Source organism: Vulpes lagopus, chromosome 10, assembly GCF_018345385.1.
Source record: "Vulpes lagopus strain Blue_001 chromosome 10, ASM1834538v1, whole genome shotgun sequence".
Classification (NCBI taxonomy): Eukaryota; Metazoa; Chordata; class Mammalia; order Carnivora; family Canidae; genus Vulpes; species Vulpes lagopus.
In genome coordinates this window covers 83,284,636-83,309,305 of record NC_054833.1, presented here as the reverse complement: position 1 = coordinate 83,309,305, position 24,670 = coordinate 83,284,636, and the positions used below count along the sequence as shown (strand labels likewise).

General features: G+C 41.9%; 1 protein-coding gene across 4 annotated transcripts in view; it reads left to right on the top strand.

Moving 5' to 3' along the window:
• GNB1 (G protein subunit beta 1) overlaps positions 1 to 24,670 on the top strand; it is a 100,951-nt gene that overhangs the window by 45,468 nt on the left and 30,813 nt on the right. For 3 of the 4 annotated variants that reach the window (XM_041770273.1, XM_041770269.1, XM_041770271.1), the window contains 2 exons: positions 4,113 to 4,161; positions 21,531 to 21,633. In XM_041770273.1, coding sequence (XP_041626207.1) covers positions 21,577 to 21,633 — 57 coding nt within the window. In that variant the 5' untranslated portion in view covers positions 4,113 to 4,161; positions 21,531 to 21,576. The remainder of the gene's footprint in view (positions 1 to 4,112; positions 4,162 to 21,530; positions 21,634 to 24,670) is intronic. The other variant, XM_041770272.1, reaches the window with a different exon arrangement.

Below are 24,670 nucleotides of genomic sequence, written 5' to 3'. Positions count from 1 at the left end.
TGTTTCTTTATTTTTTGAGTGTTACTGTGTGTGTTTTCAATGATATATTCCATTTGGGGGCACCTGGGTGGCTCATTGGTTGAGTGTCTGCCTGTGGCTCAAATCGTGGTCCCGAGGTCTTAGGATCGAGTCCCGCTTTGGGCTCCCTGTGGGGAGTCTGCTTCTCCCTCTGCCTGTGTCTCTGCCTCTCTCTCTCTGTGTCTCTCATGAGTAAATAAATAAAATCTTTAAAAGAAAAATATATTCCATTTTACCCTCAGATTTTCCTCAATTCGGCTAGGAGACTCTTTTACATTATCATTTCATCTTCCTGTTCAGAACATCTTTGTACTAGAGAATTATTCAGAAATGAGAAGCTTACTGTGTTTCTTACAAGCCCCCAGTCCTTCATGGACAACTCTGAAGGCTGGATGTGTTCTAGAGTTCTGCCTTTTTCAGTGTTTAGAAAGATAAAGTGGTGTTTGTATCACAGATGCACACTACCTCCAGCAGGGCTTGTCATCAAACAATGTAAAGCCTCTGATAAAACATAACTGCCCCCACTGAATAGGATCACGACCAATGAATGCCTTCGTGTCTGTTCTGCTCTGATTTGGTGGTCTCAGAATTGCAGGTAAGTAATGTTCTTTCTGTCTTAGAGTTATGTTGATATAGAAGAAATCATGCCCAGCAAATGTACCTTTGCTTGATTTGAAATTTTTTTTAAATTTTTTTTAAATTTTTATTTATTTATGATAGTCACAGAGAGAGAGAGAGAGAGAGAGAGAGAGAGAGAGAGGCAGAGACACAGGCAGAGGGAGAAGCAGGCTCCATGCACCGGGAGCCCGATGTGGGATTCGATCCCGGGTCTCCAGGATCGCGCCCTGGGCCAAAGGCAGGCGCTAAACCGCTGCGCCACCCGGGGATCCCTATTTTAAATTTTTTATTAGAATTGGCTGTATAAACCATTTAACATTTTTCTTGAATTCTATGTCTAAATCTTCCTTTATCTTCTTCCAGCTTCCTTTATGGATTGCTTTCTTAAAAAGATGAGAGAAAAATTCAGCATGTATGTATGTCACTCCTTATTTCCACTTCTATAGCAACATCTCTTCCTTGTAAGCAGGGAGGGTCCTTCCCTGCCTGCCCTGAGAAACATATTTTCTCACATCTGGGCAGGCAATGCCCCTTCCCCCCTTGTGCTCCCTAGATGCGAGTCAGCTAGTCTCTGTGATCTGTCATCAGCTCCTCAGAGTCTAAAGATATGCCTTGTCTCTCCTCTTACTTTGCCTCCAGGAGGCAGAGTAGGGTTGTGAAACTAAGGCTTTGGTTTTGTTAAATCCCCAGTTTCTTGATTTTCTACAAGGGTGATGCTCCTGGTTTCGGATCACATTAATGTGTGCTGCTGTCTAGGATAGTGATCTTGTCCTCTGGGCTAGATAGTCAGAAGAGCCCCACTTGAGTCTTATTTTTAGCCAGAAACGAGTTCAGACAACTGTACATGTGAATCCAGGCTGAGACAGTCTCCATGCCCTCTCTCGCACCATGGTCATACCCATAGGAGCTTCATGGCAACTGCTCATTTGGGATCAGCTCCCCATTTTCTTCTTCCAAAGAAAAAGAATAGGGAACTTTAACTTTGTTTCATGCCTTGAGCCACAAGACAGGCTAGGTATTTGAATTAGACCAAACTCTGATACATTTTTCCATTTTAATTTTTTCCCTTCTGGGGATCCCTGGGTGGCTGAGCGGTTTAGAGCCTGCCTTTGGCCCAGGGCGTGATCCTGGGGTCCCAGGATTGAGTCCCGCATCAGGCTCCCTGCGTGGAGCCTGCTTCTCCTCTGCCTGTGTCTCTGCCTCTCTTTCTCTCTCTGTGTCTATCATGAATAAAAAATAAAATCTTAAAAAAAAAAATTTCCCCCTTCTGTCTCAATGTGACAAGTACCTGAAAGGATTTGTATTTGAAGATTGGGATAATTTCAAGTACTTGCCACATCAAGAGATAGAGGGGAAAAAATAAAAATGGAAAAATGTATGCTAGTATTTATTTGTCAGAGCGAGAGAGAGCGCGAGCATGCACACACAAGCAGGAGAAGGGAGAGTGAGTAGCAGACTCCCTGCTGAGCAAGGAACCCCATGTGGGACTTGATCCCAGGACTCTGGGATCATGACCTGAGCCAAAAGCAGACACTTTACCAACTGAGCTATCCAGGCGTCCCTTGCTCTTTTTTTTTTTTTTTTTTTTTAAGATTTTATTTACTTATTCTTGAGAGACAGAGAGAGAGGCAGAGAAGATACAGGCAGAGGGAGAAGCAGACTCCATGCAGGGTGCCTGATGTGGGACTCGATCTTGAGACTCCAGGATCGCGCCCTGGGTTGAAGGCAGGCGCTAAGCCGCTGAGCCACCCAGGGGTCCCTCCTCCCTCTTTTTTGAGGTAAGATTCGTATAACATTAAAGGAACCAGTTTAATGTGGACAATGTAATGTCATTTAGCACATTCACTATGTTGTGCAACATAGAGCTCTGTTTCGTTACAGAAGATTCCTTCTTCCCAAAGGGAGCCCTATACCTGTTAAGCAGCTTTCATCCCACACATGCGTACACAGAGCCCTTAGCAACCGCTGCATTCTGTCTCTGTGGATTTGCCTCTTTCAAATAAACAGAATGTTTCATAATTCATATAAAATGGATATTTCATATAAATGGAATCATATACTTTATGATTTTATGTCTAGCTTCTTCATGTAGCATAGTGTTTTCAGGGACCATCATCCATACTGTATTGTGGCAGTATTTCACTCCTTTTCATGGCTGAATAACATTTATTTATCTATTTATTTATTTATGGACATTGGGCTCTTGCCACCTTTTGGCCATTATGAGTAGTGCTGCTATGAAATGTTTGTATGCGTGTGAATACCAGTTTTCAGTTCTTTAAGGTGTATGCCTAGGAGTGGGCTTGCAGGAGTGGGCTTGCAGGATATGTCAAATCTGTTTTTTAACTTTTTGAAGAACCTCTATATTATTTTCTTTCCACACTTTTACTGTCAGAAAAGCTTGCACTAGCTCATAATACATACATACAACATAATTACAAAATAAAACTATTTTGTGAAATAAATGCCTTAGAATTCATAATTCAACTGGAGGACATTTCAGCTTGTTAATATTTCTCCTGATCGCCAGACCATGTATCACTAGGAGTTTTAGACTCACGAGATGGTGACTCCATCAACAGGCAGGTGGTAGTCTGTGAAACATCCAGAATGGGATTTGGGCTGGGGGTAGGGGTGCTTTTCATACCTAGTTTAATTTGGAGAGATCACAAAAGACTATTTCAATGTTTTGAAACTTAGTTTCTGAGAAAGAACAAGCAGATATTACAGAAGAAATCTAGAACTAAGTGTACTTTGGTTCTGGGAGAGCAGAATCAAAGGCTCTTCCGGAGGGCCTCCTGGCTACCAGGGCTCAGGCTGGTGGTGTGAATGGCCCCAGGGGTGGGGGTTGCATGTGTACCCTAGTAGACCAGTCACACTTGGAAACTGTCCAGGTCTTCTTTGTGATTCAGGTGAGGTCCTTTACATGCTGAATGGCAGAGTCTGGGTAAGAGTATTTTGATAGATTCTTGAATTGCAGTGATTGTTTTTACTGTTACTGTAATTTTTCTAATAACATGCCTTCTCCATAGTACTGTTCACTTGGATTCAAAGTATTTTCCATGAGGCATTGCTAAGGATTTTTTTAAGATGTATTTGTTTGTTTGTTATTTATTTATGAGAGAGAGAGAGAGAGACAGAGAGAGGCAGAGACACAGGAGGAGGGAGAAGCAGACTCCATGCAGGGAGCCCAACGTAGGACTCGATCCCGGGTCTCCAGGATCGCGCCCTGGGTCAAAGGCAGGCGCTGAATCGCTTGAGCCACCCAGGGATCCCCATTGCTAAGGATTTTTAAAAAGAAATTGAGATCAGAGTTCTTTTCCACACGGGAAAGCCAAATACAAAGTAGTAAGTGAAATGATTTGGGGCAAGAAATGGTGATAGGGAAGGGATGATTATATACTCCTTCAAATGTATGGAATGTTCCTCGCAACCTGAATGCAATGTATATATAGTCTTTTCTCTGTCTGTTGCAGACAATTTTTCATGCATTGGAGACCAGACCAGAAGCACTTCTGAATTAAGGTAATGTTGGTGTAATTGATCCTTGTCAGTCTTTAAAGTACAATGTTTAAATTTCTTCAGGGTTTCTTATTTTTAATGATTTGCGTTTTTTGTTTTTGTTTTTTGTTTTTTTTTAGTTTTGCCCATCTCTTTTTTAAGCCTATGGTTGGTGTTCAGAACAGTTGTTCCTGGGAAGCATGTTTTTTTTCTTGAAAGGCTCTATCCAGTGTTCAGAAAGAAGCATTAAGGTCCCAGAGATTATGGTTCACATTCTGGATAAGAGCAGAATTTCTCCTAACTTTTTTCATTAGGAAACAGGAGAGCCTTCTTTTCAAATCAGATCTTAGTTAGAATAACAGCAGATGGTAGAGATAAAAGTGAAGCCACGTGACTCAGAAAAAAAGTCCCCATAAATTTGTGTGAAGTGGGAATGATAAAGCAAATGTGACACAAGGTCAGGGGTCAGTGAATCTAGTTGAGGGTACACAGTTTTTTGTAATTCTTACAACTTTGTAAGTTGAAAGGTTTTTTTTTTTTTATTTTTTAAGATTTTATGTATTTGAGAAAGCAAGACTGCACACGCAGGTGGAGAGAGGGGCAGAAGGGGAGGGAGAGGGAACAGGAGAGAGTCCCAAGCAGATTCTTCCCTGAGGTGGGAGCACAACGTGGGACTTGATCCTCTGACCCTAAGATCACAAACTGAGCTGAAGCCAAGAGCCAGACATTTAACTGAGTGAGCCACCCAGACAGCCCAAGTTGAAAGAATTTTGAGGGATGCTTGGGTGGCTCAGTGCTTGAGTTATCTGCCTTTTGCTCAGCTCATGATCCTGGGATCCCGGGATTGAGTCCCACATTGGGCTCCCTGCATGAAGCCTGCCTCTCCCTCTCCTGTGTCTCTGCCTCTCTCTGTGTGTGTCTCTCATGAATAAATAAATAAAATCTTAAAAGAAAAGAATTTTGAAAAGCAAAACTAAATTAGGGGCACCTGGGTGGCTTAGTTGGTTAAGCATCTGTATTTGGCTCAGGTCATGATCCCAGGGTCTTGGGATCGAGCCCCATGTCGGGCCACCTGCTCAGCAGAGAGCCTGCTTCTGCTTCTCCCTCTGTGTGTGCGTGTACACTGTCTCTCAAATAAATAAGTAAAATCTTTAGAAACAAACAAGAAAAAGCAAAACTATATTAAATGACTTCATTGCTTGAACAATTGGTTGTCCCTATGCAGAAGGTGAATTTGGCACCTAGACAAAAAAAGTGAGTCATAGAGCTTAAATATTAACCCTAAACAGAAGATATTGAAGATTGTTAAGACTTTGGGTTTGGCAAAGATTTCTCAATTATGACATCAAAGATATAATCCATAAAGAGAACATTTATAGATTAGACTTTGTCAAGATTAATAAAAGCCTCTGCTCCTTCAAAGACACTGTTAAGAGAATGAAAAGACAAGCCTCAGGCTGACAGAAAGTGCTAACATGTGACACGTCCTAGATGAGTTGTATACGGCATAAGTAAAGAACTCTTAAAATTCTTAAAATTCAATGTGAAGGAAGCAAGTGATATGAACAGACACTTCGCCAGAGAGTATATAGAGAGATAGCAGATAAGCATGTTTGAAAAGATGGCTAAAATCATTAGCTGTTGTGGGATGGAAATTAAATCCGTAAGGAGATACCACTGTCCAGCTACTTGATGGATCAACAGGTGATTGCATCCAGTACTGACGAGGACATGCAGGAACCAGACTCTCAGGCACTGCTTTTGGGGTGAAAATGGTGTAAGCACTTTAAAAACAGTTTGACGGTTTCTTAAACTGTTAAGCATATACCTACCATATATGCTCCACTCCTCAGTGTGTCCCAAAGAGAAACGAAAGCAGATGTCCATATAAAGACTTGTACATGCAGTAACATGGCTAAGTGTCAAAATAATGTCAAATGAACAGAGCCAGCCCATAAGAAAGTAGATACGATGTGACTCCGTGTACATAAAATTCTGGAAGTGCACACTGGTGCAGAGTAACAGAACACAGATGAATGCTGCCTAGAGGAGGGAGTGAGTGGACTCCAGATGGGCACAAGGAAGACTTCTGGGGATAATGGGTAGGTTCATTACCTGAATTGTGTTGGTGGTTTCAGACATGTGTTAGGTATTAGGTTGTACATATTTATTGTGTGACTTGCACTTCAATGAAGATATTTTATGTTTTAAAAACTAAATGAATGGGGTACCTTGGTGGCTCAGTGGTTGAGCCTTTGGCTCCGGTCATGGTCCCGCATCCCTGCATGGTCCCGCATCCCTGCATCTCTGCATTGAGCTTCCTGCTCAGTGGAGCGTCTGCTTCTCTCCCCACCCCCCATTCTCTCTGTCTAATAAAGTCTAGGATAAAAAAAACAGGGGGCACCTGGCTGGCTCATAGTTGAGCATCTGCCTTCAACTCAGGTCATGATCCCAGAGTCCTGAGATCGAGTCTCACATCAGGCTCCCCACAGGGAGCCTGCTTCTCCCTCTGCCTGTGTCTCTGTCTCTTTCTTGTCTCTCATGAATAAATAAATAAATATCTTTTAAAAAATAAAAACAAATTAAATAAAAACTAAATGAACAATTAGAAAGTGATGAACCTGGTGAACCCCTCCCTGTTTCACTGGTTGCCACTGTTAATTGTGTTCTTAATTTCTGCAGTGGGGCCTACTCCACTGACAGGTAGTCTGGCAGATAAAGGAGGAGGTAATTTTCTTAAATCATTTTAGGCCAAAAAATCTTGCTACCACTTTTACGAGTCCTATTTAGTGAGAATTTACTGTAGTTCAATTTTTTATTTATTTTTTATTTTTTTTATTTTTTATTATTTTTTTTAATTTTTATTTATTTATGAGAGAGAGAGGCAGAGACACAGGCAGAGGGAGAAGCAGGCTCCATGCACCGGAAGCCCGACGTGGGATTCGATCCCGGGTCCCCAGGATCGTGCCCTGGGCCAAAGGCAGGCGCCAAACCGCTGCGCCACCCAGGGATCCCTGTAGTTCAATTTTTGATCAAATAGTATGTTCTGGGTTCTTTGCTTAACCTTGGAAGCAAAAAGATGCCAAAAGCTAATGGGGTGAGATACTGAACATGTATATAACAGGTGGTTTTCATGGTGCACCAGACATAGGATTGAGGAGAAAGTCTCACTGGCCATTTCCTGTGATTCCAGAGGGAGAAGTGACCTCAGTGAAGATAATGCCTACCTGCTCTCCAACACCAACTCATCCTGATCTTTTCATCTTGTTCCATGAACTGCCCTTCCCCAAGTATTGTACAGTCTCCCACCACTGTTACCCCTGATTGCCACCATCTGCTGGGTGGGTGATTGGTCAGATGATGCACAAGAGGTGATGCCAGAGGGAATGGCATACCGCAGAATGGATGTATGGGAACTGTGCCTCTCTTGGTTTCTGATTGGGAGGACAGGGATTGGCTTTGTAGAGGGAGAGCCCGATTCCTGCTTTTCTAGAAAGATGCTGAAGTGAATTCACCCCCAGTTGAGGCTCTCCCATGGGAATGAAGAGATGAGGAAGGGCTCACTACTCTGCTGGCCACTGTGGTAGTTGGTGGCCAGTGGACAAGTGTGATTGAGGAGCATTTGGAGTGAGGCTAGTCCAAATCGAAATGTAAAATACACACTGGATATAAAAAACTTAGTATGACACATGAATGTGAAATATCCATTTATAATTGTTTTATATTGTTTACGTGTTGGAATAACATTTTTGAGACATTGGTTTAAATAAATATATTATTAAAATTACTGTTAACCTGTTTCTTTTTACTTTTTTAATATGGATACTAGAGAATGAAAACTTTTTTTTTTTTTGAAAACTTTCATATGTGGTTCACATTGTGTTTCTGTTGGACAGCACTAGCACTGGCAAGCCGATTGAATGAGATATAGGAGCCTGTGAGTGTGGGGGCTGGTGAGTGATATCCAGAAACTCTTACACCTATTGAGGTTCTCCTGAACTGATGATATTTAGCTGGAAAGCAATTTTAAGATGCTTCCCCTAGAAGTGGAGAAACTAAGATCTCTTACCCCTGATGGAGTGTCTGCAACAGGAAGAAGAAAGGTCTCCACACTATCCAGGTCAGAAGGCTGTCTTGAGGTGTTAACTTCTGTTGCATCAGTGTCAGAGAGCTTGCCCTGGTGGGGTAATAGTGGGTGCAGGTGACAAGGAAGTGAAACTTTTTTTTAATGGTCCTGTGAACATTGCCAGCTAGTCGGACTGTACAGCGCCTGGCATAGGTAACTCAGGAGGTAGCCTGCAAGCAGAATCGTGGCCTTGCCTTTTGTGACTCCATCCACATCTCTTGTTTACCATGTGTACCATTGATAGGACCTCTTCCTGAGATGGTGAAGACATGTGTGAGGACACAGTATGTGCTCCTGAGTCACAGCTATAACCTGGGAGTAGATTGTAAAACTCCTGTTACTTCAAAGTGCTTAGGTATCCAAGTGGTGAAACCATAGAGACTTTCTGAGCCAGATCCTTAGGAGGACATTTGACTGTCGCTCTTTTAGATACTGATTCCTGAGGACAGAGTTTGTGTTTTTCACCATGGTGTCCTCTGTCCATAGCAGGTGGTTAATAAACCAATGTGAGTGAGTGAATAAGGTGTTTGTCAAGCAAGGCTAATAGAGCCTCTAATAAAAGAAGAATTCTAGTTCTTTGAACTCAAACTGGACATGACGCCTGATCAGGAAGCAAGTAGGCTGCGCCTGTTAACCATTGCAACAGAAATGATCTGGTGTTGTATCACAGCATTGTTTGATGAAAATGAAGACATATTCAGAAGAAATTAATATATATTGATGACTATGAGTCATGCTTTCGGCTTCTGTAATTTTGGGGGTTGATGCAAGCTACGGGCTCTCTGAATTTATAATCAGTTTTGAGAGGAACAGGTTAGGATAGCTCTGCTCACCTAGACATTGGTTCCCTGGGGTGTCAGTTAGATCATCTTTGACCCCTGTCAATAGGAATGTATTTATGCAGCCTGTACGTATGTGTTTTTCCTCTCATGGCCTGCTTTTCAAACCGTGGACAGTCCTTGGCCATTGCCTTCAGGTGGGAAGGAAGAATCATGGCAGCCTTAGAAGGCAATGTAAAGACAGCCTGGGCACAGGTGGAGAGTCTCCATGAATGAGCTTATACATCTGGCTCTGGAAGAGGCACATCAGAGGAGCTGCATATTGGGGGCAGAAGGGCTGTTATAAGTTGAGGGATATTTGGCAAGGAGTGGGAGAGTGTGAAGGATGTCCCTAGAAGCTCCTGGGCAGAGACAAGCCATCATCAGCATGTCGCACTTCCTTTGGCTTCCTGGGACTTGTAGGGCGGGGGCTGAGTAAGAGACCGAGGCTGGAGCTGGGCACAAGTGGTCTCTTCCCCTTCCATGACACCCCCCACCCCCCCTCCAGGAGGCAGCACTGCAGAAGAGGCTCTGGATTCAGTTCTCGGACTCTGTCAATTGCTGGGAGGTCCCCAGGGGTCCTCCAGGTTCAGTTTGGTGTTCTGCCAGCTAGAAATATGAAGTGGACAAAGTTTCAAGTCCTTGTCTAGTTCAAGTTTAAATAAGCCTGAGTTTAAAATTATTTAGTACAGACAGAAAATAATAAAGTACCTTCTTTCCTGGCCTCTTTGGTCTCAGCTGCAGACAGTAGATGATGAAGGGGTTGCTGTCATTTGGAAAGTGTTCTGGTAAGCTGCACACGTGCCTACCGCTGTGTCTCTGAGGCCTGTGGCCTTCAGAAGTCAACCTATGGTAAAAGTGGCAGCTCTGCCACGCGGAAGGACCTTGACCTGGAGTATCAAGGCTGAAAGATGGAACTGTTAGGATTAGTTCAGTGAGCCAACTAAAAATTGTGCACTGCAGATTTAGGTCTGGATTCCATGAAGGATCAGCACCTCAACCCAAGAGGACAGCTGTCACGGCACCCAGCTCCTCATAAGGATTTCAACAAGTAGCCACCCAATAAGTGTTCTTGTTTAAAAAATTATCGGAAAAAAAAAAAAAATTATCGAAAATCCCGGGTGGCTCAGCTGTTCAGCGCCGCCTTCAGCCCAGGGCGTGATCCTGGAGCCGCGGGATCGAGTCCCACGTCAGGGTCCCTGCATGGAGCCTGCTTCTCCCTCTGCCTATGTCTCTGCCCCTCTCTCTCTCTCTCTCTCTCTCTCTCTGTGTGTGTGTGTGTGACTATCATAAATAAATAAAAATTTAAAAAAATAAAAATAAAAACATTTTATTTATTTATTAATGAGAGACACACAGAGAGAGACAGAGACACAGGCAGAGGGAGAAGCAGGCTCCATGCACCGGGAGCCCGACGTGGGATTCGATCCCGGGTCTCCAGGATTGCGCCCTGGGCCAAAGGCAGGCGCTAAACTGCTGCGCCACCCAGGGATCCCTAAATAAAATATTTTTTAAAAATTAGTATAGTCCTAGGATACAGTTAACCCTTGGGTGACATGCCAGTCCCCCAGTTCGTGCGTTGATAATCCGCATATAACTTCTGAGTTTCCAAACACATAACTACTGAGAGCCCACTGTTGACCAGAAGACTTACGGACAAGTCAATTAACACATACTTTATAAATGTGTTATATACTGTATTCTTAGAATAAAATAAGCTAGAGAAAAGAGAACATTACTAAGGAAATCACAGGAAAGTGAAAATATATTTACAGTACTGCCCAGCATTTTTTTAATTTATTTATTTTTAAGATTTTAGTTATTTATTTGAGAGAGAGCACAAGCAGGGGAGAAAGGGAGAAGCAGGCTCCCTGCTAAGCAGGGAGCTTGGTGCAGGGGCTTGATCCCAGGACACCAGGGTCCTGACCTGAGCCAAAGGCAGATGCCCAATCCACTGAGCCACCCAGGCGCCCCCTGTATATTTTTTTAAGGGTGATTTATTTATTTTAGAGAGGGAGAATGTGCAAGCAGGGGGATGGGCAGAGGAAGAGGGAGAAGCAAGCAGACTCCCCACTGAGTAGGAAGCCCATCTCAGGACTCAATCCCAGGTCCCTGGGATCATGACCTGAGCTGAAGGCAGACACTTAACCAACTGAGCCATCCAGGTGCCATAGATTGAATTTAAATATGTTCTGAAGTATAAATTCTTTATTTTTTTATTTTTAATTTTTTAATTTTTATTTTTTTTAAATTTATTTATTTATTTATGATAGTCACAGAGAGAGAGAGAGAGAGAGGCAGAGACACAGGCAGAGGGAGAAGCAGGCTCCATGCACCGGGAGCCCGACGTGGGATTCGATCCCGGGTCTCCAGGATCGCGCCCTGGGCCAAAGGCAGGCGCCAAACCGCTGCGCCACCCAGGGATCCCAAATTCTTTATTTTTTTAAAAAAAGATTTTATTTATTTATTCATGAGAGACACAGGGAGGCAGAGACACAGGGAGAGGGAGAAGCAGGCTTCATGCAGGGAGCCTGACACGAGACTCAATCCCGGGTCGCCAGGATCATACCCTGGGCTGAAAGCGGCACTAAACCGCTGAGCCACCTGGGCTGCCCTGAAGTATAAATTCTTTAAAGTATTTTTTAAATGTAGCATTGCATGGCAGCTTGTATATAACTTGCACGTATAGGTAAAAATAGTGTCTTCTGAGTAATGGGTTTATTTTATTTTATTTAAGATTTATTTATGATAGACCTAGAGAGAGAGAGGGAGGCAGAGACACAGGAGGAGGGAGAAGCAGGATCCATGCCAGGAGCCCGATGTGGGACTCGATTCCGGGACTCCAGCATCGCGCCCTGGGCCAAAGGGTGGCACCAAACCGCTGAGCCACCCAGGGATCCCCTGAGTAATAGGTTTAAAGGGATGTTGCTAAAAAATAAAATTAAGAAAAAAAATAAAGGAATCTTCAATTTGTAATTATTGATATTGCCACCTCAGTCAAGCACATCTTTGTGTTTAGAGGGGGTAGGGGTATCTTACAAAACTGATTTGTCTTGCTTTTGGTTGTAAGAGAAACTGTTGTATAATCTCCATAGAGCTGGATTACTTTCTTGTTGTTCCCAGGTGCGTGGTTGATTTTTGTCAGACAGTTCTTTTTGGTGCACATAGGCTCTATTATAACTCCTCACTTGAACATTGGCAGAGAGCTAGAAAATTGGGGGCATGTGTTTCAGAGTGGTGTTGCAGCTGTTCACAGGGCAGCAGGCTTTTCCACTACATTGGTGTCAGGGTTGAGCACAGACTTCTAGAAGGACACGTTAGGTTCCCAAAAATTCAGTTTAAGTATGAGTGGCATTTGGCTACTGGTAACTTCATGAATTATCTATGAAGGTTTTGTTGACATTTGAAAAGTGTAAGAACTTTTATTTTTGAAAGGTAGTAAACTGAAGTGAGTGAGGTTCCTCCTGTTTTCTAAAATGTCAGCTGGGGACCCAGGAGCGGTCACATTCTTTGTAGGGCTAGTAGGTACATTCAGCATATGTAGAGATTGTTTCTTACGTCTTATTTTTCTGTTTACAGAAAAGATGATTGTTGTGTGAATTTATTTCTACTGAGGATGATTAAGTTTTTTACTTTGTCCTAATGCTTTAGGGGATGTGCTTTAAAATGGGGTTAAGCAGTAAATTAAGAAAATTATAAACTCCATTGTCCATAAATGTAAAGTGTGCAAAGGAGAAGTTGCTTGTGTATGCATTATCTAATAGTAAGCATTTAAGCAGGGGGCTGTTTAAAATTTGCATCAGAAAATTGAGAAGCAGGGAAATTTGAGGAGACATCCGAGATGTTGAGGGCAGACTATTTAAATATACTGCATCCTAATAGAGTACTTTTCAAATAACATGTAAAAGTTTGCTGGATCGTTAAACCAGAGCCAAATGAGGGTGTAACACGTGGTTGCATTTCCTTTCTGTATCTTCATTACCATCTGGTTCCCTATATAAAAACTAGTTATGGTTTACTTTTTATTTCATTGAATATTCTGGTATCTGATACTTTATAGAAGCTGATTTGGTGGTAATATATCATCAAAATAATACTATTTTTTATCACTTTTGAAACATGGATATATAAGCCTCTAAGGTTGACCATTCTGTTGTTCAGACATATTTGGGAATTACTGGGATTGAGTCCTTCTCAAAACCGGCTGAAGTGGCAGGCAGTCTGTGTCATTGCAGGAAAAAAGTCTGAGGACACTGCATGATCTGCCTGGAGGATGCCTTTGTTCCCAGACTATTTTTCTTTTTTTAAGGTTTTATTTATTTAGGGTGTCTGGGTGGCTCAGTCTGTTAAATGTCTGCATTCGGCTCAGGTTGTGATCCCAGGGTTCTGGGTTTGAGCCCCATATTGGGCTCCCTACTTCACAAGGAACCTGCTTCTCCCTCTTACTCTGCCTGCCACTCCTGCTTGTGCACTCTCTCTCTCTGTAAAAAACAAAACAAAAAACTTTTTTTTTTTATAAGATTTTATTTATTTGTCAGAGAGAGAGAGAGAGCAGAGGTGGGGGGCAGAAGAAGAGGGAGAGAGAATCCCAAGCAGACCCTGTGCCCAGCGTAGAGCTCAGTGTGGGGCTCCATTCCACAACTCAGAGATCATGACTCAAACCAAAATCAAGAGTCATTCAGTCAATTGACTTAGCCCCCCAGGTGCCCCTGTGCTTCCAGACTTCTAAATCAAGAGGCTTATGACAGATTTAATATAGGTTTATAATACAGTCAGACCATACCAGGAAATACTGACTTTGAAAAAATGTATTATGGGAATGTTCAAACGTAGATAAAAAAACATGTAATCACTCATCTCCAAAATTTACATTATTTTTCTAATTTTGTTTAATCTTCTCCCTCCTTCCTTCCTTTTTATCTTGGAGTATTTTATTTTTATTTTCTTTAAATATATATTTTTTAATTTATTCATGAAAGAGACAGGCAGAGACACAGGCAGAAGGAGAAGCAGGCTTGGGATCATGACCTGAGCTGAAGGCAGACACAATGACTGGAGCCACCCAGGTGCCCCTATTCTGGAGTATTTTAAAGCAAATCCCAAAATCACATCATTTCACGCATAAGTAAGGAATATTTCTAACACCATGGACTTTATTCCCACTGTGACACCAAACAAAGGAACAGCAACTCTTTCATGCCACCAAACACCCAAACCAGATTCAGATTTTCTGATTTTCTCTAAAATGTGTATATTTATGGATGCCTGGGTGGCTCAGTGGTTGAGCATCTGCCTTTGGCTCAGGGCGTGATCCTGGGGTCCTGAGATCAAGTCCCACATTGGGCTTCCTGCATGGAACTTGCTTCTCTCTCTCTCTCTCTCTCTCTCTCTCTCTCTTTCTCATGAATAAATAAACACTTAAAAAAATAAAGTGTGTATATTTGGATTTTGAATAAGATCCATCATCTAACATTAAAAAAAAACTTTTAATGAAAAGTTGAAGTAAATACAAAAGTTAATAGTATAGGAACTTCATCATCAAACTACAACAATAACCAACTCACAACCAATCTTGTTTTATATATATGCCTTCGCCTGTTTTCCTCCTTTTTGGTTGTTGTAAAGCAAACTTCATTTGAAGTTTTCTTAGACATGTTGCTGTATACTTCTAAGTGACAGCGAAGGCTGTGGATAAGTCCTGGATGGAGTGTCCACAGTGTACGACACTGGATCTGCTCAGGCATATCACTTGTTTACTGAGCCTGGTGTCCTTGTTCTGCTGCTTTGTGCTGCTCCCCGTTTTGTCAGGACAGTAAGAGTGTAACATAAAGAGAGTTTATGTACTTTCTATTGCCCTTTAGATTTGCATGGTTGTAATTTGGAGATTAACTTGGATTTGGGAATGAATGAAAAATAGAAAAACTGATGAAATTGATTTAAATTCCTCATGCAAATGCCTTTCTCTCAAAATGCTTCTTCAGCTTTGAATTGTGGTACTTTTGTGGCTGAGCTAGTTAGCCACCTTCTGCTTCATGTGATGGGTTGCTCGGTGGGGCTGGTTTTGATTTATGAAGTTTCAGAGATGTGTGAACATTGTGGGAAATCTCACAAACATAGTCTGGGGGTACTAGAAGAGGAAGTTGATAGAGGGAGCTGGTGCCACTCAATGTCAATGGCAGGGAGAAAGAGAAGAGAAGAGATCCACTGGCCCTGCAACTCAGCCAGTGAGAAGCCATCATTATGCTGAACCCCTGCTTCTCTCCAGTGGACGTTCATTCAAAACAACCCTCCCAGGTTCCTCCTTTCCTGTATTTGTTGGACTTGCCTTTGGATTTGCTGTGGCTTGCTTGTCCGGAATTGGCAATTCTCTGTTGTTCCCCAGTAAACCCATCTTTTGGTGGTAAAATAGCAGTTTTATTTTAAAGGTTAACAGGTGCTACTGCTGTTACGTTTCAATGTAGCACCACCATGGCCCAGGGGTATGCCAGTTGCTAATGTCTTGGGCTGCCCTCTCTTTGCCTGTGAAACCACATGTATGCATTGTGGCTGCTCTGTTGAAAGGTAAGTATACTTCATAGTCTAATTGCTGAAAGGCTTATGGAGCACTTTCTAGCTGTCTCATTTAATTTTCATTTCAGCTCTGTGGATGTAGATAACCCCATTCGCAGACGGACCAGACTGAAAAGTGATCTAATGTCACAATTCTTTGTATGTGGCAGAACCAAAACTTGGAATCATTTTTTTATATAATCACCCCATTTTGTCATTAACAAACTTGGAGCCTGAATGTCATTGTTAGTGACTTTGGGGTGCTGGGGGCACCCTTGAAGTTCTTCCCATACCTTACTAGGGTCTCTGAGAGGGAAGTGAAGCAATGGGGGCCACCAGAAGCACGGTATATTGCAAATGTGAAGTATTTGAATAAAAAATTTGTGTTAACACTTTGACTTACAAAGGTACCTTGGATTTAATCTAAATTAGGGTAGATCATATACTTTTAAGTTATTTAAATTTCTATGAAAAGTATATCTAGAATAGAAGTTCTAAATAGAAGCTAATGGCAATGTGGGTCATAAAGAACAGATGTGAGGCTCTCAGCAGGTCCTGTCTTAGTGGATTAGACTGGTGAATGCACTGAGTCAGCAAGGCCAGAGCTTAGCCGCGACTTTGGCACGGGAGAAGAGAAGGAGCCCAGGCCCTGGGAACCTGATGGTGGGGCTTTCAGAAGGCTCTGGGGATCTAAGGATAGTGAAGAGAAAAGCATAGTGACTCCATGTAAGTAAGACTTTTAAAATGTACGTATTTTTTTTGTCCGAGTAACATAAACTGTGTAATCAATGCTTGGAAAATGAAGAGGAAAATATGGCCAATAATCTAACAAAATGCTATTAGTCTTTTTAAATGCCTTTTTTATACTAAAATAATCTTGTAAAATAGCTAAGATTATTACACACAACTTTGATTTTGATTTAATATATGTCAGGCATTTTTCCAGGTGTTTATTCCATCTTCGTTATTGTTCTTAGCAATATGTAATAGTTCTTTCAGTTAAAAGTTAACATCAGGGATCCCTGGGTGGCGCAGCGGTTTGGCGCCTGCCTTTGGCCCAGGGCGCGATCCTGGAGACCCGGGATCGAATCCCACGTCGGGCTCCCGGTGCATGGAGCCTGCTTCTCCCTCTGCCTGTGTCTCTGCCTCTCTCTCTCTCTCTGTGACTATCATAAATAAATAAAAATTAAAAAAAAAAAATTAAAAAAAAATAAATAAATAAAAGTTAACATCAAGTAGTTTTGTTTTTAAAACTGAAAAGTATGGGCAAAATAATATGAACACTTCTTGGTTTCAGGGCCCAGATAACCTGTTAACATTTTTTTTTTTGAAAGATAAAGTATATGCATAAAAGATAGTGTGAAAAGTAAAAGCTGCCCCACTATTCCTTTTTTTTTTTTTTTTTTTAAGATTTTATTTACTTATTCATGAGAGACACACACACAGAGGTAGAGACACAGGCAGAGGGATAAGCAGGGTCCCTGTGAGGAGCCCCATGTGGGACTTGATCCCAGGACCTTGGGATCACAACCTGAGCCAAAGGCAGATGCGCAACCACTGAGCCACCCAGGCATCCCCCACTATTCCTATCATTCTCTGAAAACAACCAGTATTAATATTTTCTCACATGCAGAGAAGAAACATTCCTCTCATTAGCATAGATGTTTATCCTTTTTAGGTCCACAAAGAGCAACTTGGCATCATTTATACTCTGTTCTGTACCTTGTCTATTTACCGTGTCCTCATAGAAGAGCATTTGGGGTAAGCTTTTAATTTATGGGGTTAGAACGTTTTTTGCTTCTTCTTACTTGCACTCTATTTGAGTATGTGTGCTCCTTGCTGTCTGTGGGCTGCCAGTTTCGCTTTGGAGGAGCATTGACTACCTGGTTTTCTGTGTTGTCCAGCCTCTTCATGCTCAGGCTCTAGTGCTGGGTCAGTGTCCATTGGCTTCGAGCAAAGAATGTGCACACATATCTCATCAAGGAGGTCCTAGACAGTGCTCACTCAGGGGCAGGAAGGCCAGGGTGCTGGAGATCCTGAGTGCCCCTTCATCAGTGAAAGTCCATCTATCTATTAAAAAAAAAAAACCTTCTTTTCCAGATTCGATTTCAGAAAATACACCTTTGACATGGAGAATAGAGAATGTAATTTAAAAAAACTTTCAGATGTTTAACTAGGTTTCTCTTTCTCACCCAGCCAATAGTATAGATTAAATAGGGTCTTACAGGACATTTATTTTTATTGCTAGTAGCCATAGGAATACCTGTTTTCTTAAGAATGAACAAATGGGGATTTTGAGTCTCTCTGTTGAGACTCAAATGTAGACACTGATTATAAAGGGATCTGTAATTAAAAGGTAGCATTAATAATTTATGCTATTTACTGATAAAAGAGAAATAGATCTGGTTTTGTTCTCTTTGCTCGTGAGTAAAGACTCAAGTCAGCAAGTATTGGTATGTTGCTTCTGAAATTCCGTGGAGTACTGAGTTAAATGGATCTTCTCGTTTTAAAGACACTTAGGTTTTCTTTCTTTTCTTTTTTTTTTTTTTAAGATTTATTTATTTATTTATTTATGATAGTCATAAAGATAGAGAGAGAGGCAGAGACACAGGAGGAGGGAGAAGCAGGCTCCATGCCAGGAGCCCGACGTGGGACTCGATCCCGGAACTCCAGGTTCGGGCCCTGGGCCAAAGGCAGGCGCTAAACTGCTGAGCCACCCAGGGATCCCCAGACACTTAGGTTTTCAATTAATTCATTTCTCTAGTTTAGAACAGTATAACTGGGTGATGATTATCCTGATTGAATCCCGTATCAGGCTCTCTGCTCAGCAAGGAGCCTGCTTCTCCCTTGCCCTCTGCCCCCTACTTGTGCTTTGCTCTCTCTCTCTCTCAAATAAATATATAAAATCTTAAAAAAAAAATAAAACTGATAATCTAAGATTTTATTTATTTTAGAGAGAAAGTGAGAGTGCTCATACGAGTCAGGGGAGGGGCAGAGGGAGAGATATTCTCAAGCAGACTCCCCACGGAGTACGGAGCCCCACATGGGACCCAGAAATCATGACCTGAGCTGAAACCCAAGAGTTGGATGCTCAAACGACTGAGGCACCCAGGCACCACCACCCTCTTAAAAATACTTATTTAGGGCAGCCCAGATGGCTCAGCGGTTTAGTGCCACCTTCAGCCCAGGGTGTGATCCTGGAGACCTGGGATTGAGTCTCATGTCGGGCTCCCTGCATGTAGCCTGCTTTTCCCTCTGCCTGTGTCTCTGCCTCTCTCTCTCTGTGTCTCATGAATGAATAAATAAAATCTTTAAAAATAAAAAAAAAGTACTTATTTATAAAACTTAACAATTGAGTTTTTACCCCATGACAACCATAAGCTGTTATTTTTCTTCAACATTGATTTTGGAAGGATTGAAAAAAGTGGCTTTTTATTTTTATATATGTATTTATTTTAAAGATTCCATTTATTTATTCATGAGAGAGAGAGAGAGAGAGAGAGGCAGACACACAGAGGGAGAGGCAGGCTCCGGCAGGGAGCCCGATGTAGGACTCGATCCCGGGACTCCAGGATCCCACCCTGGGCCAAAGGCAGTCACTAAACCGCTGAGCCACCCAGGGATCCCCTGAATAAAGTGGCTTTACAGACCTTCTTTACCATGAGGGGTAGGGTGGTGTTGCTGGAATAAGACTACCCCCAACCCTGCATAATTGTGTGTGAGTGTAATAGGATTACATATAAATGTGTGTGAGTGGTGGTAGGATGTCCTGGCTGGCAGAAAGAACACAAAGCAGTCCATAAACTCAGAGGACACATCATCACAGCTTTTTGTTTTAAAAATTATCTTGTATTTTCTTGGCACTGTGACTGTTGCATACCTTAATATTCATAAATTGCAATTCTGAAGAGTTTGTATATGAAGACTGGAGAGAGTATTAACAATGATGTTACAGGGATAAAGTGTCTGCAGTGTAGCCTCTCCTACATCAAGCTTCAGCAGCGCTCCTTTTGGCGAGATATTCTTTGAAGCTTTCTACATGCTTCCAGCATCCACTTAAAATAATGCCTTTAGAAACAACTATTTTGGTCAGAAATATTTCTGAAACTGTGTCACCGTGTATCGCCTTCCCAGAGGTGCCTTCACATCCCATCCTGTCCCGATAAGGCCTTTCCTGATGGTTCTACAGACTTTGAAGGTCAGTGCTAGCAACTTGAGATTGCTTTCTGGAGATTCAGCATGCACCGCAATCACCCCTCTGCCTCCTGCCTGTCCTGTTTTGTAGCTGTGAACAGGCAGCATAGCTGAAAGCAATAACTAACAAACACACTTTTTAAATATATTCCTTGGGATCCCTGGGTGGCGCAACGGTTTGGCGCCTGCCTTTGGCCCAGGGCGCGATCCTGGAGACCCGGGATCAAATCCCACATCGGGCTCCCGGTGCATGGAGCCTGCTTCTCCCTCTGCCTGTGTCTCTGCCTCTCTCTCTCTGTCTGTGACTATCATAAATATAAATAAATTTAAAAAATTTAAAAAATATATATATTCCTTATTGGCAAAGATATTTTTGTTTTTATCAGTAAGTATACATTAAGTTTCTGTAATGTAAGCCAGGTAAATTTATTTGAATGCTTTTGTGCAGAGTAGGGAAGTTTATCTAGTAACTCTTAACAAATAATACTTCCTGGGTCCTCCAGACAATTTCCCCGAACCATTTCAATCTCAAGAAAATAGCTATTGTTAAATAAGTATCTGGTGTATACAATATTAACTCTGTCAGTTTTGCATAAAATCTCTGATATGTGTTTGCATTGGGTGTTGAGGCCCTTGGATAAGCAATATTTGCATGTAGGAGCTCATTGTAGTCTTAAGTGATTAAGAGAGGTTGGGGGATCCCTGGGTGGCTCAGCGGTTTAGCACTTGCCTTTGGCCCAGGGCGTGATCCTGGAGTCCCGGGATCGAGTCCTGAGTCGGGCTTCCGGCATGGAGCCTGCTTCTCCCTCCTCCTGTGTCTCTGCCTCTCTCTCTTTCTTTCTCTCTCTCTGTCTATCCTAAATCAATCAATCAATCTTTTTTTTTTTTTTTTTTTTTAAAGAGAGGCTGGTAATTTTATCTTCAGCTTTGTGATACACTGGTCATAATTACCACTGATTTAACAGTCAGAAATGCAAACCCTGATTACCACATTCCCTTTAGAAAATAAGTGTCTAGCTTAAAGGGTGATTTTATTTTGAGTCTGATTTCAGGAACACTGTCTCATGAGACCGGGTTAGGGGTACTTGTACTGAGCCTAATTTGGCCTATGACTGTAAGGATGGAGTTACTGCTTCTGAGTTTATTGGGATCTCAGGGCCCATTTTGGTGGGAGAGTGAGATGTCCCTGACCCAGAGGCTTGCTGGATACCATGCTGAGTCCTTTCAGAATTGCTCTGTAAACATTCTGACATCCTCTGTGGGGATCACGGGTTCAAGATTGTCAACATGGTATTGAGGTACTGGGTTGTCAAGTTGCCACTCTGCTCGTTTCCTGAACTTGACTATCCCTGGTTTTCTGTATGAGAGATCTTCTAGATCTAATGTCAGTCTTATGTTCTTGGGTTTATAATGAGACTCTGATCCTTCATGAAAAATGCTTATCAGATTTTTCCTTCTTTAGCCCCCCACCATCTATTGAGTGGTCTGTTAGACATTGTCATTGTAAAAGCTAGTGGATGATAGTCATATTTTATTAATCCAGCCCTTGGTAGGCACTTTAGAAGTTCTGATGAATGCTGAAGAAAAGTGCTCTGACCTCTAATAAAATTACAGCTCTTAAAATCCCAATTTCCTTTTGTCGTCTGCTTTCCTAAGTTACTCAACCATTGTTTATTAATTTTTTTATGCTTGTATTTCTGTTTCAGATCTCAGATTCCTTGAGTTGGTATTGAAGAGCACTAGGAACCGAAGATGAGTGAACTTGACCAGTTACGGCAGGAGGCCGAGCAGCTTAAAAACCAAATTAGGGTAGGTAGCTACATGTGTGCTTAGCTTATTTTATAAATCATTTGGATTTCAGGTGAGATGTTTATCTGTTTTGGGAAAGGTGGATTTCAAAATAAGTATTCAGTGTTTTGGATTGAAACTGAATTTTCACTGGCCCAGGATTTGCTAATTAGAACCAGATATTTGGCCTAGCACATGGTTTTCAGGGTTTTGTTTTCCAGTATATGGTTAATACCTACAATGTTTTCATAGAATTTGTAAATGTCTCTCTATATATTATTTTCTTAACCTTGGGAATTCATTCATGACATTATTTTGGTCACTGTAGAATGTGGTGTTTGCTTTCCTCCCTTGTGACTGTTGAGGACAGGAAACTTGTTTAAAAAAAAAGAATATTAAAAAAAAATAAAAAAATAAAAAAATAAAAGAAAGAGTATTAACAACGATGGTGGAAGGTGTCTCAGGTGTGCCCAGGGTATCCAAGGATCCTGGGCTGGATGCTGGCACCTGCAAGTTTACGTAGGCTGTTAAATGAGAGCAGGCACATCTAGCTGGAGATACAAACACCTACATGTCATTTAGCCACCCTGTACAACAAGTAGCTCCCAGAGTTCTACAGCTTTTAATCCCAGCCTGTCACTGGTGTGTGATGTCCCCCCGTAGAGCCCATACACTTCTGAAAAGGCAGGACTGGGAGGAATCTGAAGTCATGGATTCTGTTCTCCCATTTTGTGAGACAGTACTTGAAATGAACACTTTCTAGAGAAACATTAAATACAAGTACTTGTACCTATTCTCACACTGTTTATAAGAAGACTAAGAAAAGGAGGGGTGGACCCCCAGAAAAACCATCCTGAGGACATTGAGGCAGATTTATGTCCATTTGATGAAGGGGCTTCTCAGGCCCAGCTCTTCTCAGAGCATCATTTTTCAGTATGTGTCTAAATAGCAGTTTATTTTTCTGAGTCCACTGTAAGGATGGAGCCCAATCCCTTCCAAAAGGACCAGCTCTGTGTTCAGAAAGCCTGGTGATAACTGGGGAAAGGAGCCTCAGCATCAGGGTAGCCAAGTTTTTTTTTTTTTTTTAAGCTTGAGAAAAGATAATGAATTTTTTAAAGATCTACAGCCAAGAGAAAACAAAGTGTCTTTCAGGTTTTAAATCCTAACATTCAAATGATTGGATATAGCTCAATAAAAATAAGGAAGACTTGGTGTTTTTAGTGGTTTGCTCTGATCAGACTTGTTTAATATGGCTGTCTACCTTCCAGAATATAGAAATCAGAATTTTGTTTTTCTAGTAGCTATAAATTATTACTTAGAAGTTGTTCTTAGTGGATTTGGATCTGTTCATGGCAGATAAAGGAGGTTTGTGTGGCATAGGTGAAAGACATCCAAGTTTGGGCGGGGGAGAAAGCCTGAGAGTTAATGTTATATTTTTTCCCACTTTGTAGAGCCAGTTATACTGTGAACTGCAGGCCATCCTCCTAGGAGACAGGGCTATCCTGTAGCCAGCTGTGGGGTTTGAAAGTGTGAATAGAGGGGCGCCTGGCTGGCACAGTTGGGGAAGCATGTGACTCTTGGTCTGGGGGTTGTGAGTTTGAATCCCACTTTGGATAGAAAGATTACTTAAAATCTAGAAAAAATTAAAAATAAAAATGTGAGAAATATGTGGAATCCATTTTTAATAGATGTGGCCAGGTCAGTCAGAAGAGCATGCAACTCTTGATCTCAGGGTTGTAAGTTCGAGTCCCATGTTGGATGTAGAGATTACTTAAAAACAAAATCTTTTTGTTATTATTTTTTTTAAAAGATTTTTGTTTGTTTATTTATTTATTTATTTATTTGAAAGAGAAAGAGTGCATGCACTCTTGAGTGGGAAGGAGGGGCAGAGGAAGAAACAGACTCCCCACTGAGTAGGGAGCCCTTGCAGGGCTCTGTCCCAGGACCCTGAGATCATGACCCCAAGCCAAAGGCAGACTTCCAACCAAGTAAGCCACCTAGGCACCCCCAAAATAAAATCTTTTAAAAATAAAAATTTAAAAATAGGTGTTTTTATTATTTCATATTCCTATTTTTATACCAAGCCTTGAGATTTCAGTGTGTCCTACAGTGAACGACAGGCCTCAGCTTGTCTTGCTATATTTCATGTTCTTGTGGCTCCACTCTGGACCATCCTGAGGATTGCTCCTGAACTGCAGCATTCTGTACACCCACCAGCCCAGGCCAGTCTCAGGAGCTAAGTAAGTCTGTGCTGGTTTCTTTTTACAGCACAGGGTCGGACAGCAAAGTCTATTGCACCAAATAGGTGACTTTCTTTCAGAAAGAAAACATTTTTAAAAAAATGCCCTTTTTTTCCTGAATGCCCAAGAAATACATACTTGTTAAAGAATGCAGGGAACAGGAAATCAAACAAGCAGTAGTGGATGATTCTAAGAGGCTTTGGTTTTATTTATTTATTTATTCATTTATTCATTTATTTATTTATTTATTGATGAGAGAGAGAGAGAGAGGCAGGGACACAGGCAGAGGGAGAAGCAGCCTCCATGCAGGGAGCCCGACGCGGGACTGGATCCCAGGACCCCAGGATCACGCCCTGGGCTGAAGGCAGGCGTTAAACCGCTGAGCCACCCAGTGATCCCCCGAGGCTTTGGTTTTCTTAGATTTTTTTTTTTTTTTAAGCTGAAAGATGCCAAGGGCCATCTCATCCCATTATTTATTTCTTTATGAATGCGTGCATGCAGGCTCCACATTCAGTGTGGAGCCTGGCACGGGACTTGAACTTGCAACCCTGTAATCAAGACCTGAGCTGAGATCAAGAGTTGGGCGTTTAACTGACTGAGCCACTGAGGCAGCCCTCATCCCACTTTAGATTGTGAGGGAACACAAATTCTCAAAAAGATACTGATCAAACCATTGCATGACTTAAAGTACATGAGCTAATTGATGGATTATAGAAAAACTCGGAAATGTACGGTGCAAATTGTTTACAAAGCCACTGTACCAACCCATGCAAGTGAGGAGACTGAGTTTGTGACAGTCCCAAGTGTTAACTGTCCAG